General features: G+C 51.6%; 1 protein-coding gene and 1 pseudogene across 3 annotated transcripts in view; both read right to left on the bottom strand.

Moving 5' to 3' along the window:
- PLXNC1 (plexin C1) overlaps nucleotides 1-5065 on the bottom strand; it is a 159216-nt gene extending 154151 nt beyond the window's left edge. For 2 of the 3 annotated variants that reach the window (XM_050747132.1, XM_050747133.1), the window contains exon 1: nucleotides 3605-4684. In XM_050747132.1, the coding sequence (XP_050603089.1) occupies nucleotides 3605-4666 (1062 nt within the window). In that variant the 5' untranslated portion in view covers nucleotides 4667-4684. Of the gene's footprint in view, nucleotides 1-3604 lie in introns of all 3 variants that reach the window. The other variant, XM_050747131.1, reaches the window with a different exon arrangement.
- Nucleotides 5066-11921: 6856 nt separating this feature from the next.
- On the bottom strand, nucleotides 11922-13567 carry LOC126931649 (REST corepressor 2-like; annotated as a pseudogene).
- Between the last annotated feature and the right edge of the window lie 1696 nt (nucleotides 13568-15263).

Here is a 15263-nt window from a genome sequence, read left to right as displayed (position 1 = left end):
CCCCAGAACCCAACAATGGTGGCCAAACAAGTCTGGAGCAATCAGACTCCACAAACTCGAACACAAACACTTTCTATGGATCACATTGGTGTAGTGAGAGTTCAGAAAGGGAGGAAGTCAAATTAATTAGCTTGTGCATAATTAAAAACATTCATTTTTATACTAATCCAAGCACAGGTATGTTATAAAAAAGAATGAAAAAAGGGAAAGAGACCACATGAAGTTCTAAAACACAACCCAAGATTAGAGGCATGTACTGCCTTCTGAGGTTACCCTCTAGCCTCAACCCCACATCCTAGGGGAGGTTGTTTGCTGCCGATTTAATTAGGGGACCTTCACGGGAAAGTTCGAGAAGTCCTGGGGTGGTGGGAAGAGTAGAGATGTAGACATTGGAAGACCTGGATTAAAGGTGGAGGACTCTGGCACTTATCTCACTATCTTGAGCAAGTTGCTTAATGGATCTTTAGCCTCCTCATTTGGAAAATGAGATGATCCTCATAGAATCAACCTCAGACTTGATGCGGGGCTCAAAAGAAATAATACATGTGGAAGTGCTGTAAAAATATCACAGAAGATTATTAGAGAGAGGGTCTACAGAAGTCGGTTGCCTTAGCACATTTGAGAGATGCAGTTAACCTGCTATAATTGTGAAAGTGGATTCAAAGTTGGTGGCAAGGCAGAAAAAGTAACCGTCCAGTGTGTAAACAGCTGAGTACACACTCACTGCACAAGCATCTCATAAATTACTCCTTAGCAGAAGCTGAAGGGGAGGAGGATCAGTGATAAGAGGTAAGAGAACCAGGAAGTGGGAAAATACAACCCAGTCAGTCCCATCACTTTTCTACCTATGGTTGATTGAAGATGGAAAATAAGAGGCAGCTAGGAGGAGAGGGAGAAAGAAGGCAAGCGAATCTAGCCGCTTGTGCCTTGCAGCCTGTGGATTACTGTTAAAATTACTGTGTCTGCTCTAAAGGAATCGCTGTTGGAATCTATTGAGGTTCCCTCTAGAGTGTGTCAAGTCCTGCTCCTGTTTTAGGCACCTGTAATTCAGCATGCCTTTTCAAAATCACATTCGAGACCTGAAAATAAAATGCAGAACAAATGCAATCAAATGACATCATTCTTCTGAGTGACAGCCAGGGGCACACCGATCCCATGACCCCATTACACAAGGTTGCAACCTGCTATTGTCCTTTCAGTGGCAAAATCAGTGGTACCCAGCACAGAGCATTGCTTACACTAGCAGCCATCAAACAAATATTTGTTGAATTGAGTATCTTCTCTACCTATTTAATAGGTTAGAAAATTGTCAGCTTTTTCATCAAAACTACCACCCTTTTTCATTCAAACTCCTATTGAAATTCAATTCCATTAAGGCTTTTCAATGCATACTAGCAGCAAGGAATTTACTTAAATGAAAAAAAAAATGCAAAACTCCAAGCTCCCACCTGTGCAGCCATGACATGCTATTGTTTGAACCAGAGTATATTATTTAACTTGGCTGACAAGCTCAGGGGGTAGAGACCCTGTCTTTCAGAACACACAACTCTGAGCACACTGGGAGTTCTTGATAAATAGCAGCAGCAAGAAATGCTGTGGAGGGACCCATTTTAATTATTTTTCCAGTTCCAGATTTTTGGCAGCATGTGTTTATCCCTTGCTTGATTTCCAAGGGGCAGGTCTCTCGCAGAAGCTCCTGTAAAGATGGATAAACAGCTCCACGACTTCCTCTGCCACTGCCCCTCCCCATCCCGGCACAAGCAGGAACACCTGATTGAGCCAAAACGTGGATTTTGAGTGCATTCAAGATGCTGGCTGGGTTTGAAAGGGAACTGAGTCTTCCAGGACCCAATAGGTAGAGAGACGCAGTCAAGAGAAATGTTTTGGCTCCACACATCGACACAGCTGTCAGATGGCAAGCTTGGACTTCCACCCTTATTACCTGCTGTGGGCCTCTGAGCTGGCTTGTCATTAACCCCAGAGACCAAGTGTGTCTAAAGCTGGACACAAAGTAATATTTCGGGGGTACTTTCAAGTCTTTCAACAGAGAAGTAGGAAACGATGATTTCACCAAACTTAAACCATTAGATTATAAAGATCTAATAAAGACAGGAATCAAATATTAAATTATATGTGTACGGCAACGGTAAGTCATTTAGGAGGCAAATATCTGTTTTTACATATTTTTTTAAATTATACCAGTAACAAAATGAAGGCATTATGTGTGTGTCCCAGCACACAGCTTGACAGGCAAAGAAGCAGCAAGTGACTGTCCTAAGAAGCCTTGTAAAAGACCTCCTGATTTTTTTCTCCCTGGCTCATAGGGCTAATATTTGGTAAGATGTGCTTTGCAGAGAAAGAAGGGGGTGGGGGAAGCTGTCTTTCTATACACACATTAATATACCTGGGAGCCAACGTACCCCTGTACCAACACATTTTCCAAGTGGTGACTTCTCCCCTTCCTCTCTGACTCATTTTGTACCAAAACAATGGCAACACCTGTAGCCGTTAATTTCTGCGCTTTGATTTTTTTGTCCAGTTATAAAGGAGGCTCCCAGCAGGCTCCCCTCTCAGGAGCCATATGTGGAGTTGATGTGCCAGCCGCCTTGGAAGGGAAACGGCCTCCGGAGAAGTGCACAATGGCCCCATAATCCCCATCAACTGGACCCTCTTGAACTGCCTCTTTATTTTCCAGTCAAAGAAATGCCAATCTCAAGATGAAAGCTGTGGCTGCCCTGGGAGCCCAGGGGAAACCTGTGTCGCTTGCCTGGTTCAGCCCAAGGGTGGTGACTCTGAGTTCCGCCATCTAGTCTCGCAATCTGGAGCCCAGAAACTGTCTGTAGTACCCCCAACACTCTCCCTTGCGCTCCCCTCTAGGATGAGGCTTTTACCACAAGGCCACCTCCCGCCCAGCCTCTCCCAGCGGCTGGCGACCACAGCGCACCCTGAGCAGAGCCACAGCCCCGCCCCCTCGCACCGGGTCACGCCGGGGGTTCGGTTCCAGCGCGAGCCTCTTTGCAGGCTGGCATTTCTCCACGCTGAGCGGGCTAGCAACTCTTCAGACCACAGCACTTGCGTTGCCGGTGGGGGGCGGAGACAGGGGGCCACAAAGGCTGGGGTGTGGCAGGGAGCCCTTTAGGTTCAATGGCTTCTCTGCCGAGGGCACTGTGTTTGTTAACTGTTGACCAAGAGGGTCAGACCCACACGCCCGCTGGGACTACACAGAAGGGGCACAGAGAAGTCTGGAGAAGCGAATGGGAAAGAGGGGCTGCGCGAGGAGACTCAGCCCCAAACAAGCGTCCCCGTTTGGATAGGGAAGGATGGCACTGGGATGCAGCCACTAGAGTTTTGAGTCTAACTCCAACCCTCCCCGCCCCCCTTTTTACGCTCTCCCTTTGGGGACCTCAGGCCGTGCTCCAGGTCTCGGGGACCGTCCGAGAGGAGCCTTCGGACGGCCGCCCGCGGTGTGAACCTGAGACTTGGTAAATGTCAACCGGATCTACCCCCGCCCAGCCGCTCGCCCCCAGCTCGTTCTGCCTCGGCGGCGGCGGCTGCTGCTCCCCGGCAGCAGCGCTCCCCGCGGCGCCCCGGGGGCAGGACTTACGCAGTGGCTCTCGGCCGTCTTGAAGTCCCAGCTGACCCTCTTGGCGCGCGCCTGGATCTCACTCATCCTGAAGAGGCAGAGCGCCGTGGTGGTGGGGGAGCGCCGCTCCTGGCCCTCTCCCGCGGCCGCGCTGAACACTCCCGCCCAGACGTCCAGGGCCTCCACTAGGCTGGAGGAGAGGAGCAGGCGGCGGCCGTCGGGGTGGCCGTGGCCGCAGTCGAGGGACGCCTGGCCCTGGAACAGCACCTCGGTGCTCTGCGCGATGCGCGCCATGCTGGGCCAGCCGGTGGCAGCGCCGCTCGTGTAGTTGTAGGGGTAGTAGGGGAAGTAGATGCTGCCGTTCCAGAGAAAGGCGTCTACGAAGTGCAGGCTGCCCGCGCCCTCGCACAGCTTGAGGCGGCCCAGCTCTTGCGTGGCCAGGCTGCGCCCCTCCGTGTCCTTGAGCGCGATGGCGGTGTCGTGATCGGATGCCGCGGGGTTGCAGCGGCTCGCCGTCTCTGGCTCAGGCAGCACGTAGGTGGCGGCCACCGCCAGGTACCAGCGGTTGTTCTGGCCCGCGCGGTACACCACGCCGGCCGTCGAGCCCTGCGGGTGGCACGACACCACCTCGGTGCCGTTGCGCAGGGAGCTGCGGCTCAGGTTGCCCAGGGGCCGCACCTCGCAGGCGCCCCGGTCGAAGGTCCAGCCGGTGAGCAGCAGCCCCCCGAGGCCGGCCGCCCCCTCGCGGTAGGGCAGCAGCAGCTTGCTGAAGCTGCTCCCGGGCCGGGGCCGCGCGGGGGGCGCCAGCGAGACCGGCTCCGTGCAGTTGCCCGCTTGGTCCCGGTACAGGCGCGAGAGGCTGTGCTCCAGGCTGTAGTCCAGCTGGTCCAGGCAGCTGCCGCTCGCCACGAACACGCCGTCCTCCCGGCTCGCTGCGATGGCTCCGATGGCTTGCTCTGACCGCCACACGGGCTCGTCCGCGCCCCGGCCGGGAGTCGCCAGTGCCAGCAGATAGGCGAGCAGGGGCAGCGGCGCTGCGGGACGCGGGGGGCGCGGCGGCGCCTTCCTCCGGGAGACCTCCATGGGGCTGGGGGGGCCGCCCCCGGGCAGGGCGCGCGGCGGCGACGGCGGCTCAGGCGCGCGGCAACGGAGACGCGGGCGGCGGCGGCGGCGGCGGTTCCTGCGCGCGCTCCGGCTCCCGCGGCCGCCCCATCCCCGCAGCTCACCCGGGAAGGAGAGCGGGGAGGGCGGCGCGCGGCGGGCTCGCTCCGGCAGCCTGTGCAGCGGCGGCGGCGGCAGCAAGCCCTGCGCGCTCCGGCACCGTTTCCTCCTCGCCCTCCTTCGCCGGAGAGTTCCTGTGTGCAGCGCTGGCGCTCGCGGGGAGGCGCGGAGGGGAAGGGAGGGGACGGGCGGAGAGGAGCGAGGCGGGCGGGGAGGGCTGGAGAGGTTGGGTGCGCTTGTGCGTTTCACTTTCCCATTGTGAAAGTGGGATGCAACTGGCCCCCTTCCTCATCCTCTTCCTCCTCCGCCCTCCGCCTCCTGCCCGCCCGCCCGCCCTCCCTCCACGCCCATCTCCCCTCCCCTCTTGATTCGGTGAGATAGGGAGGAGGGAGGTCTCGTAATTTGGGTTACTGTGTAGGTGGCCTCTTTCATCTATTCATAACAAAGCTCAGCCGCCCGCCACGGCCGCCGCGGCGGCCACCATCGCCCCCTTGGCTCGCCTGGGGCTCCCGGGGCGCGCTAACGGCGCACGGAGCGGGCTCCCGCGCCCGTCCGCCCGCGGGGCTGCTCCAACGCCCGGTTTTGTTTACGACAGCAGCCGGGTCGGGGATACGCCAGGCGCGCGGAGCGAGGATCCAGGGTGCGAAGGGGTTGCAGCGGAGGCCCCGGGCTCGGGCCACAGGGCTGCAGCGAGGGCGGCTGACAGGTGTGGAGAGGCGAGAGGGAGGCCCTGGGGAGGAACGCGGGATACGTGGCCGAGCCGGAGACTCCGGGGACCAAGGCGCCCCTGTGACAGGGTGTGGGCTTCCCCGGGTCGGATGAGTGAGGTGGCAGAAAGGCAGGCGCCACACTCTCGTTCTGGACAATCCCCAGGGCCGGAGCGCCCATATTTGCAAAGGTTCTCTAATCTCCCTTGGCAACAGAGTCCCAGGCTCTCAAGCCTAGCACTTGGAAAGTTCTGCTCACCATCTAACCTAATGAGCGGGGCTAACATTTACCGAGCACTTACTACGTGCCAGGTGCGCTTGTAAATTCACCACATGGGTTAAGATTCATAATTCTCATAACAGCCCTATTAATTAGTGACTGTTATTGTCATCCCTACTTAGTAGTCCAGGAGAATGATTATGGAAAGGCTATAGAACGTGCTGGCATTCTACTTCTGGTAGATATCAGAGCCGAGATTCGAATCCCTATCTAGCCCCAGCGCCTCTTACATACCTTGCTCTAGTTAAGTGCCACCTGTGGCCATTACCATAATCCTCCAGAGATCATTCTCTGTAGTGAGACTGAAAAGTTCCTCAAGTTAAATGCAGCAACCAGCCACCGCCCTACCTTCTACTATTAGACCCAAGTACCCGTATTTCCCTCGAGGCTCTCCATCTGTCTCATCATTACCCACTTTTATCCTTTGGACCCCCTGAGGTCTCACCACCTCACCCAGAGGGTGAATAACAGCTGGGTTGCCCCCACAGCCACCAAGAATTCCACCAGTGATTCCACCGGGAATCATTGCCCACTGGTGAATAGGTTCATGATTTCTCGGAATGGGGCTTCCCAGAGGATGCACAAATGCCTCCCAGCTTCCTGGGGCAGCTGGTGGCCCCATCAGCACCCTTACAGTCTGGCAGGTGAGCCAGCAGGCGCATAGGGGTGGAGGGTGCTGAAGACCTCTATGGATCGTTGGGAAATGATCGCTGTTCCTTCCCAGGCTATTTCCAGACCCGAGTCCCCAGGGAGGGCAATCGGCTGCTATCCCCTTTCTTCCTTCCCTCCAAGTTCCCCAGCTCTAGATGCAATCTGTTTTGGGAAGGGAAAGGAATGAGGTGGCTTTTATCCCATGCTGAGTCCTGCCGAAGGTTGCAGGTTTCAAACTTCTCCAACAGTGCTTCAAGTTCTCCCCAGTGCTGAGTGATATGGCAGGAGTTCTGGAAGGCTTAAGGAGAGGAGGGTGTGGTGGAGGGAGAGGCAGAAGAGAAGTGTAAGTTTCTGCTCTAGACGTGAAGTTCAAGGATCCTATCATTTCAGCAGTGGCTCTCACACACTAAAGTCAGAGCGGTCATCTTTTCATTCGTAAGCCTTTCATTTGCAGTTGGATAACATTATCTTTGCCTGGTATGAGGCAGAAAATGTCTTCCCACGAGATATGGGGTTACCCTTTGTGCTGTGATGACGGTGTTGGAGTGTCCATGAGGAGAAGGGAGGAAGAAGGAGAAAGGCCTGAAGTACCTGGTTGGTGTTAATTGGGACATCTCAGGCAAGACAAGTCAGATGTTTCACCTACTCCAAAATATCTGGCCTTGCTCCCCCACTCCCTGCCCTCCTGGAATGCTTTCAGAATTTTTGCACCGCTGGAAGTGGCAAGATCAATATTTTTAAAACCTCATCCGAAGCTCAGAGACCCCCTCCACAGCATAGTAAGGGATTTATGCGCTGGTGTTTTGACAGTTTTCCTGTGACTGATGCAGAACTCAGTGACCTTCACTGGCTCCGTGAATCGGCGGTGGCAGTGTCGTTATGTGCTAAGAAGCAACAGTTCAATTCCATTCCAGAGATAGTTTTACTTCACTGGTAACCAAGTCATTTCTCTAAGTCCCGTAGAGTTGGTACAATCAGTCGCAGACCATCTCGGGAGCTATTTGGATTAAACATCCTCTGTGGTGCAGCATTTTGATCACTACTCAATTCATTGCCGCTTCATTTTGAAAAAGAAACAACATCTTAAAAATACTACCCACAAGAAGTATAAATGGCTTTGATGGCTATGGTTCCCTGCCATTCTACTGGGACCATAAGCCCCACTCTGAAGAGTGGGCTTCTTTTTCCTCCCATTTAATTGTATGCAGACTCCTACGGTGAAAGAAATCAGAATCTGTGCTAACTTTTTGGCATGAAAAACGTAGGCGACAAGGAAGCATATAAATGCATTCTTTGCTGATTCTACCCCCATTTTGTACAAACATGCTTGCCCCTTCCCAATTTTCTTGTGTACTAAAGCTCCACCTTCAGGACACAAGTTCACATTTGAAAAGTGTGGGAAATACGAACAACTGAAATAAATATTTAGGCATGCGGGTTCTGTATCTCTTTGATCACTTTCTCTTGGACACCGCCATCTGGCCCAGGGGTGCACGTCCCCTTGGTGACAAAGCTTTCCTCTCCAACTGGCCGAGCCCATCTCGTTGGGTGTCACTTATAGCACATTTCGGAACTCCTTGTAACACAACTGGCTGAAACCCAAAAAAAAAAAAAAAAAAAAAGAAGAAGATGGTGCAGATTTATCCTCCAGACAGAGGCCTGCTACCACGGAAACAGGCAGTTCAGACCGATTCTGAGCAGTTTTATTTGCAGCGTTCACTAGATGGGAAAGTCTTCATAATGAGAAAATATCAACTCCCTCAGGCACCGAAGGCAATCTGGGTTAACCAGGCCATCCACAATCAGACTCATTTCTGGTGGACAGGACTTTATAGATTCAGTGGTTTCCTGCTGGGGCCCAGGACATTAAGAACTGTTCAGTAGGCAATTGGTCACAGTCACAAGATGGCTATCATTGGTGCTTCAGTTTTCTTTCTGATTTTCTTTTTTTTTCCCCCATCTGACAGTGGTCTGTAGCATTACTTGGCTGGCAGAGATTGAAAGCAACTGAGAATATTTGTTCTGGTGGTCAGTGAATTCTCTCTAAGCCTCATCTACAGAGCTACAACCCCCTGTGCAGAATTTGGGAAATTCTGCCTGTGCAAAATTGGGGAATAGCACCTGTATTGTCCTCTTAGGTTTTAAGCAGACAACTTCCTCTTTCCTCCACAGCTTTGCTGATATCTATGTGGTCTTCCACATCGATGCCCTTATCAAAGCTCCCAGGCCCTTTTGGTGGCTGACAGGAAAAAGAAATGAGCCAGTCTCCTTTCTAGTCTGCTGATGAGTAGATGGTTGAAAGAAGATTAGAGGAAGAGCTGTTTAATAAGATCGCACTGGTGCTGAGAGACGAGTTGGACACAGTTCAATCAACATAAAAAGTCTCTCTGACATGGCACAGGTAAGATGTGGCTGAAGGAACTCAGTGCCTCATCTTCTCTGCCCACCCAACATGGCCCCAGAAAATTGTGGGCATTCTTATGCTTGGTGATAGTGCCCCCATGCCATGGTTTAAAGTAAGGAAGACTTGTGGTGTTCCTTCAGTAGGTGGGACTTGGGGGTCATTTCCAACATTACAGTTGTCATCTTTTTCTATGTCATGATTTAATAGCTCATGGTCATTCGCCAGCAGAGTGCAAATGTACATTGGAGGGTGTAGTGGAACATACAAGAAAATGATTCTTTACTCAAAGTCCAATGACTATCTTTAAGCTAAATAAGAGCCTTCACTCCGCTTTAGGGAGGGATGAGCTATTGCCTATGGAAAGGACACAAAACGTCAGATATGTTTAAGAGACTGCGGAGTCTAGGACATCACCTTAGCATTCTAGCACCTCACTTCTCAGGGAGTATGTTTAGTGTCATAAAGTTTCTCTCAAGCCTTTTCTCCAAAACATTCACCAAAACCATCAGTGGTTAAGAATCTGAGACAATTACTGGTTGAAAGCAAAGTATGGTAAATCATCAGCCATCACAGCGTTTTTCTAGACTGGCTGGAGTTCACCCTGCATGAAGTAAGCAAACTCATCAGTTAATTACTTCTTCAGATTTGGGGAATCTCTGTAACTTGAGCAGTCTCTTGAAAATCATGCTTTTCTCTGATATTCATGGGATTCCAGTCTGTCCCTGCTTGTATTTTCCTTGCTGTTCTTCAGAAATAAGGAGCCAAAAGGGCATCAAGGACTAGACACAAAACGCTGATTCCTCTTTAATACGACGTTGTTTCCCATGTCTTTGCCCTCCCATCACAGCTCTGAGACTCGCTGTCAGCGTAATCCTAGACTCTGAATCCTCTGATAACTGGCAGCTTGGCATAAACCCATTCTAAGAGAAGAGCTGCCAGAAACGAGGCCTTCATATTAATAATAACTCCAACTCTTGAAATGAATAGCAGAAGATAAGATAAACACGCAGATAACTTCACAGCCACTTGTACTTCCGCTTCCTTGAGATTCTGGTGGGGAGATGCTCTGAGCTGACAATAAAGTTGCTGGACTTTGCAGTGAGCCCGCTGGTGCTCTCCACCAAGCTGGTGTGCCTTCTCATTCTTATGTCCTTGCCACTCCCTAGAAAATAGCCCTACCAAGGTGAGGAGGAAGCAACCAGTATCAGCTCTAAGCATGGGCTTTTGCGGTCGGGAAACCTGGCATATGGCCCCAAGGTCAGGGCAGCCTCGCTCATCACCCATCCTGGGGAAGCCCTGGGAATATGGCAGTTCAAACAGCATCTCTCAGGCACTCAGCCCCTTGCACAAAATCCCAAATGCAAAGTTCATGGAAGACTGTTTGCCTCACCCTCCTGTCCCTATTCTTTTCTTTTCTGTCTTTTCTTTTCTTTTCTTTTTTTTTTTTTCACAAAGCCTTCATTCAAGTATGACTGTCATACAAAAATCCATACCTATTTATTTTGTACAACATGTTGTGCTTGGAGATAAGTCTACACACTTGAAACCATCACCACAATCTCTTCCACCCCTTCCCTAGTCCTCCCTATTTATTTCTTCTTCCCCATCTGTGCTGAATAGTCTCTTCTTCTCCCTGCAGACCATTTCCCCACTCCTCCCCCTTTTGCTCGAGACCCAGAAGTTTGACATTTATGGACATCACTCTTGCCTTTTGGCTTCTGGTTGGATTCAGCCAATGGAAAGCCCCAGCCAGAGATCTAGGGGTGGACAGGTAGGGTGAAGTTTGAATATTTATTCTCCCAGCTCCCTCCCTGCCAATCTATGCATTGGCCATGGCTGTGTCCCTCTCCAAGGCCACAGCTCCTGTGGGCAGTCCTCTCTCACAGCTACACTGTAGCCACAGCCTTCCATGGGCCCAGTAACCGCTCCCTCACCCTCCTCCTCACACCTGTGGGATTCCATGCTTGTTGCTGTGGCTGGCCTCTGCTGGTCTCTCTTCATCCTGGCATGGCTCAACCATGGTACCTCCATTAATGTATCTCTTTGCATGTGTCACCTGTTTCCTGCCAGAATCATAACAAACCAATCTATCTCCAAACATGGATCTAGAAGTGACCCCAGGTCATGTTTAAACCTGTACATTCACTTTGTCCACTGATGGAAAGCAGAAAGGCTGCTAGTCAAAATGGAACTCCTTTGTTTCCAAATGGTTGGTTCCCCTGAATCTGGCAATGGAAAAAAGCTACATTTTTATTCCCTTTGCACAGGCTTTCCTACACTAAATTCAACCCGGTGATACAGACAGATGGAAACCTGGCTGGGTAGGATTTTTTTTTTTTTTTTTTCAGTTAAAACATAAAACTAAAAGAATCTTAAAAGTAAATCAGAACTACTGGGGACTAAGGGTTCAGAAGGTGGTGGGGGCAGAGGGTGGTTATGATCTCTAAAATTCTGCTGAACGTTTGAAATATATTTTCAAACAAGATACAAAACCAAGCATGCCGCTTTTTCCTTTTTAGACATTTCTCCTTAAGTCTGAACTCCAGCAGTCCCTTCAATAAAGTTGAGAAATTCCGTTGATATTCATTATTACCAAAGCAGGATTATTAAGAGATTGCTATACTTCCTCATCTCCAGACCTCACCCTATGCCACCCCCTACTAATAATGAAGAGATAAATTGGATGCTTTTGGTTCCTTTATACTCAAGGAAACCGATGTAGTAGAGATAGAAACCCTCTAAAGATGCCACTTTTTTTTTTTTAGGAGGTTTTTCTTTTTTAATTTTTAAAACATGTTGAAAAGTAAATCCATGTCTGCATAAGTTCCCAACCCCCATTTCTCCAAGCTTCTGGAAGGTGGGCCTGGCGGGCACCCACAGCTCCTTAGCGTTTCCCAGCTGGCCCCTGAAGACAGAACTTCCCTTCCAGCCTCTGCTGCTGTAAGGCCCCCTCTGCCCACCTCCCCCTGCAGCCTCCCTTACCACCTCATGCAAGACTTATTGCTAAAAGAAGGGAAGAGAAATGAGCACAGCCAGCACACCCAACTGTCCTCTCCCACCCCCACACTAAGGCCCCTACCCCCGACACACAAAGGGCAGGGCCCAGAGGCCAAACCCCAGCAGACTAGGAGGCAGCCATTCCAGTCCTGGCCACGAAGCAAAAGTGGCCTCAGTCCAGCTCAAAGGCCCCTGAGCCCAGGCCATGGACCCAGGAGACAGGCCCAGCTGCCAGGAACATGCAGAACCCCTAAGTCTGGGCTGGGCTGTCGGCAGCTCTAGGTCTTGAAAAGACCTGGCAAGAGCCCTAGCCCCTCTGTCCTCAGTGACACCAGAGATGCCTGGGGATGGCCAGCAAAGGGGTCCTGGAGCCTGTGGTTGGTGGAGGACCTCAGGATTCAGAGTGAGGGCACTGGGGGCTCCAATCAGGGTGGATGGGGGCTGAGGGCCAGGACGGGCACTGTGGCAGGAGACAGCCAGAGCAGGGAGGATGAGAGGCAGTGGGGCCTGGCTGGGGGCCAACCGGGGCTGGAGGAAGTGGCCCTGTTGCATTGTGGGTGGCTGTCAGAGCAGAGTGGGAGCTATGGGCAAAGGTGGCCTCAGCAGCGGGGGGCGGCTAGGGCAGGGAGGTGGGAGGTGGAGCGGGGGTGGTGCAGGGAGCACTAGTCGGAGCACAGACATGGAGACTGATGTAATCTGGACCTCATCATCTTCTTCTAGGGTTGGGGCTGGCAAGGGAGCCCCTCTCCTAGCCTCCTCCATGGGGACTGTGGCTCCACGGTCCCTATCCTGCTCAGCCTCCCATTCCTGCAGCACCTCCTCCAGATTGAAGCAGTGCCGGTAGCTCACAAAGAAGGTCTTCACCTGGGTGAGAGTCTTGTTCCCAATCACCTCTGTAACAGTCCCAAAGTCTTTGCCATACCTACAGATGGCTTGGGCAGCCAAAAGCTGCTCCTCTGTGGTCCAGCAGAAGTTGAACTTGGTGTTGGCCTCCAGGGGGCGGAGTGGATCAATGCCGCCCTCCAGGGCTTGGCGCAGGCCGCTGTTCCTCTGCTTTATGCTCTGTACCTCTCTCTTGAGGTCTCCATCATCGCTCTCTCTCAGGCCTCCTCGACCCTCTTCGAACTCATCACTGTCTTCTTTGTCCTTACAGCCCCTCAGCCGCCGGGCCTGTCTGTCCATCATGCCGGTTCGGCTGTGGGTTTTCTTCCAAGAGTGGTGATATTTCACCCAGGCTGGAAATCAACTTGTCGGGCAGCATCTGCTGGATCCACACTTGTCGTGGAAGCCAAAGGCCTGTTCAAACAATACCTTGTCCTCTACTGTCCACTTGTCGGGGAACGGGGTGAAGTTGGCCAGGTCGGCCAGTGACTTCTCCACATGGTGCTTATGCCACAAGAGCATGCCCAGCACCTGCTTAATGTTGTAGCTGTGCTTCTCTGTGGCCATCGCAATGTACTTGTCAAGCTTGGCATCCGACACACAGCGGTTGGATCCGACACACATCTGACACACACCAGCATCCCCTTCAGCTTCTTGTTGCTGTAGCGTGTGAGGCTCTCAGGCTTGTTCTCTGCAATTACAGCCTGGTAATTGGTTCCAATGTGGCTCATGCTGTCGTGTGAGTGCTCCTCCTTGCTGCTGTCATCCTCAGAGTGGGGCTGTCCGCCGTTGGGCACCGTCTTGGCCCGGCTGTGGGATTCACACTCCATCACGGAGGGCATTACCCCTCTCAACTGCCCCAGGGGGCGCGGGAGCCTTCGAGAGTGACAGTGGTTGCCGCACTTGCCCTGAGTGCCATGCCCGGCCTGGCCTGGAGAGGTCCCCACGTGCTATCTTCCATCTTGCCCCTGCCCCCAAGATGCTACTTTTCTAGAGGATACTTTATTTTTACCCTGCTATGACTTCTGCACTTTAATCATCTGAACCAGTCAATTTGAAACTTGATTCCCCTCATTTATTGGACATTCTTAATGTTGATTAAATATTTATGCTGTCGGAGGCCTTTTTTTCCCCACCATGAAACCTGCAAATTTGGAACATTCAGGAGCTTTAATTGTGAGGACAGGCACACTTACATTCATAACCAAATGGTCAAAGATGCATTTCTCATTCTCTTTGATTTGGTGGGAGGAGGAGGAGGCATGGGGATGATGGCGAAAGGACAGCTGTGTAATCCTAGGGGCACAATCCTGGCAAACTGGATTTCTTGCTGACTGAGGACTGGACACAGAACTGTTCTGAGGCTAATTAGCAATAAGCAGAATTGGCCTAAGTCAAGGGGCCCTTGCGATCATCCTGTAAGATTGTTGGAAGCCCGCCCACCTGGGTCCCAGAACTCATGGACCTAGGCTCCCATGTATTCATTCCCAGCCCTGAGGGAGGTAAGGTATGCCTTGCCAGCACTCACAGTCCCTTACATGCCCAACTGATCCTGCCACGACGGTGGCAATGGTGTTACCCCTACCACCCCAGCCCACTGGCTGTCCGGTGTAATCATTAAGAGCTTGGGCCTCAGCATGGGCCACCCTGAGGGGCTGAGGTTTGCACAAGGGCACTCAGCCAAGGAGGAAAAAGGAATTAAAACCCAGCCTGTCTTCTGTTTACCAAACCTTGCACCCTGGCTTGGGGCTGGGTGTTCCCAAAGGAAGTGGCCCCTTTTTCTTTGTACAAAGACTCTGTAGGCCAGCAGTGAACCCAGTCAGGCCCAAGTTCCAAACCCCATCCCACCACTCAGTAACTATGCAGGCTTGGGCTCTCTGAGCCTCAGCATCCTCAGTGTGGGTTGGAAAAATAGCATCCATCACATGGCATTTTCATGTGTATTAAATGAGATAATATGTGTAAAGCATTTAGCACAATGCCTGACACACAGGAAGTAGCTCCATAAATAAAAAATATTATTATTATGATTACCATTATTATTACCAGGACTCTAATGCTATGTTAACTCAGCATTATTAGTATGAGTTTGCTAGGACTTGCCATAACAAAGTATCCCAGACTGGGTGGCAGTATATTTCCTCACAGATCTGGAGGCTGGACGTCCAAGATCAAGGTGTTGGCAGGGTTGGTTTCTTCTGAGGGCTCTCTCCTTGGCTTGTAGATGGTCATCTTCTCTCGGTATCTTCACATGGTCCTTCCTCTGTACATATCTGTGTCCAAATTTCCTCTTATAAGAACATCTGACACCAGTCAGATTAGATTAGTGTCCACCCTAATGACTTCATTTCACTTCTTTAAAGAGCCTACCTCTAAATACAGTTACATCTGAAGCTACTGGGGGATAGAACTTCAACGTATGAATTGGGGGGATGGTGACAGTTCAGCCTGTAACACACCTATTCTCCATCCCAAACCGTATCCTTAAGAAAACATTTTAACAGGCATTTCTTGGGCACATGTTTCTGCTCAGTACTG

This window comes from Macaca thibetana, chromosome 11 (genome assembly GCF_024542745.1).
Source record: "Macaca thibetana thibetana isolate TM-01 chromosome 11, ASM2454274v1, whole genome shotgun sequence".
NCBI lineage: Eukaryota > Metazoa > Chordata > Mammalia > Primates > Cercopithecidae > Macaca > Macaca thibetana.
Note: the sequence above shows the minus strand (reverse complement) of the source record. Positions and strands in the feature narration are given on the sequence as shown.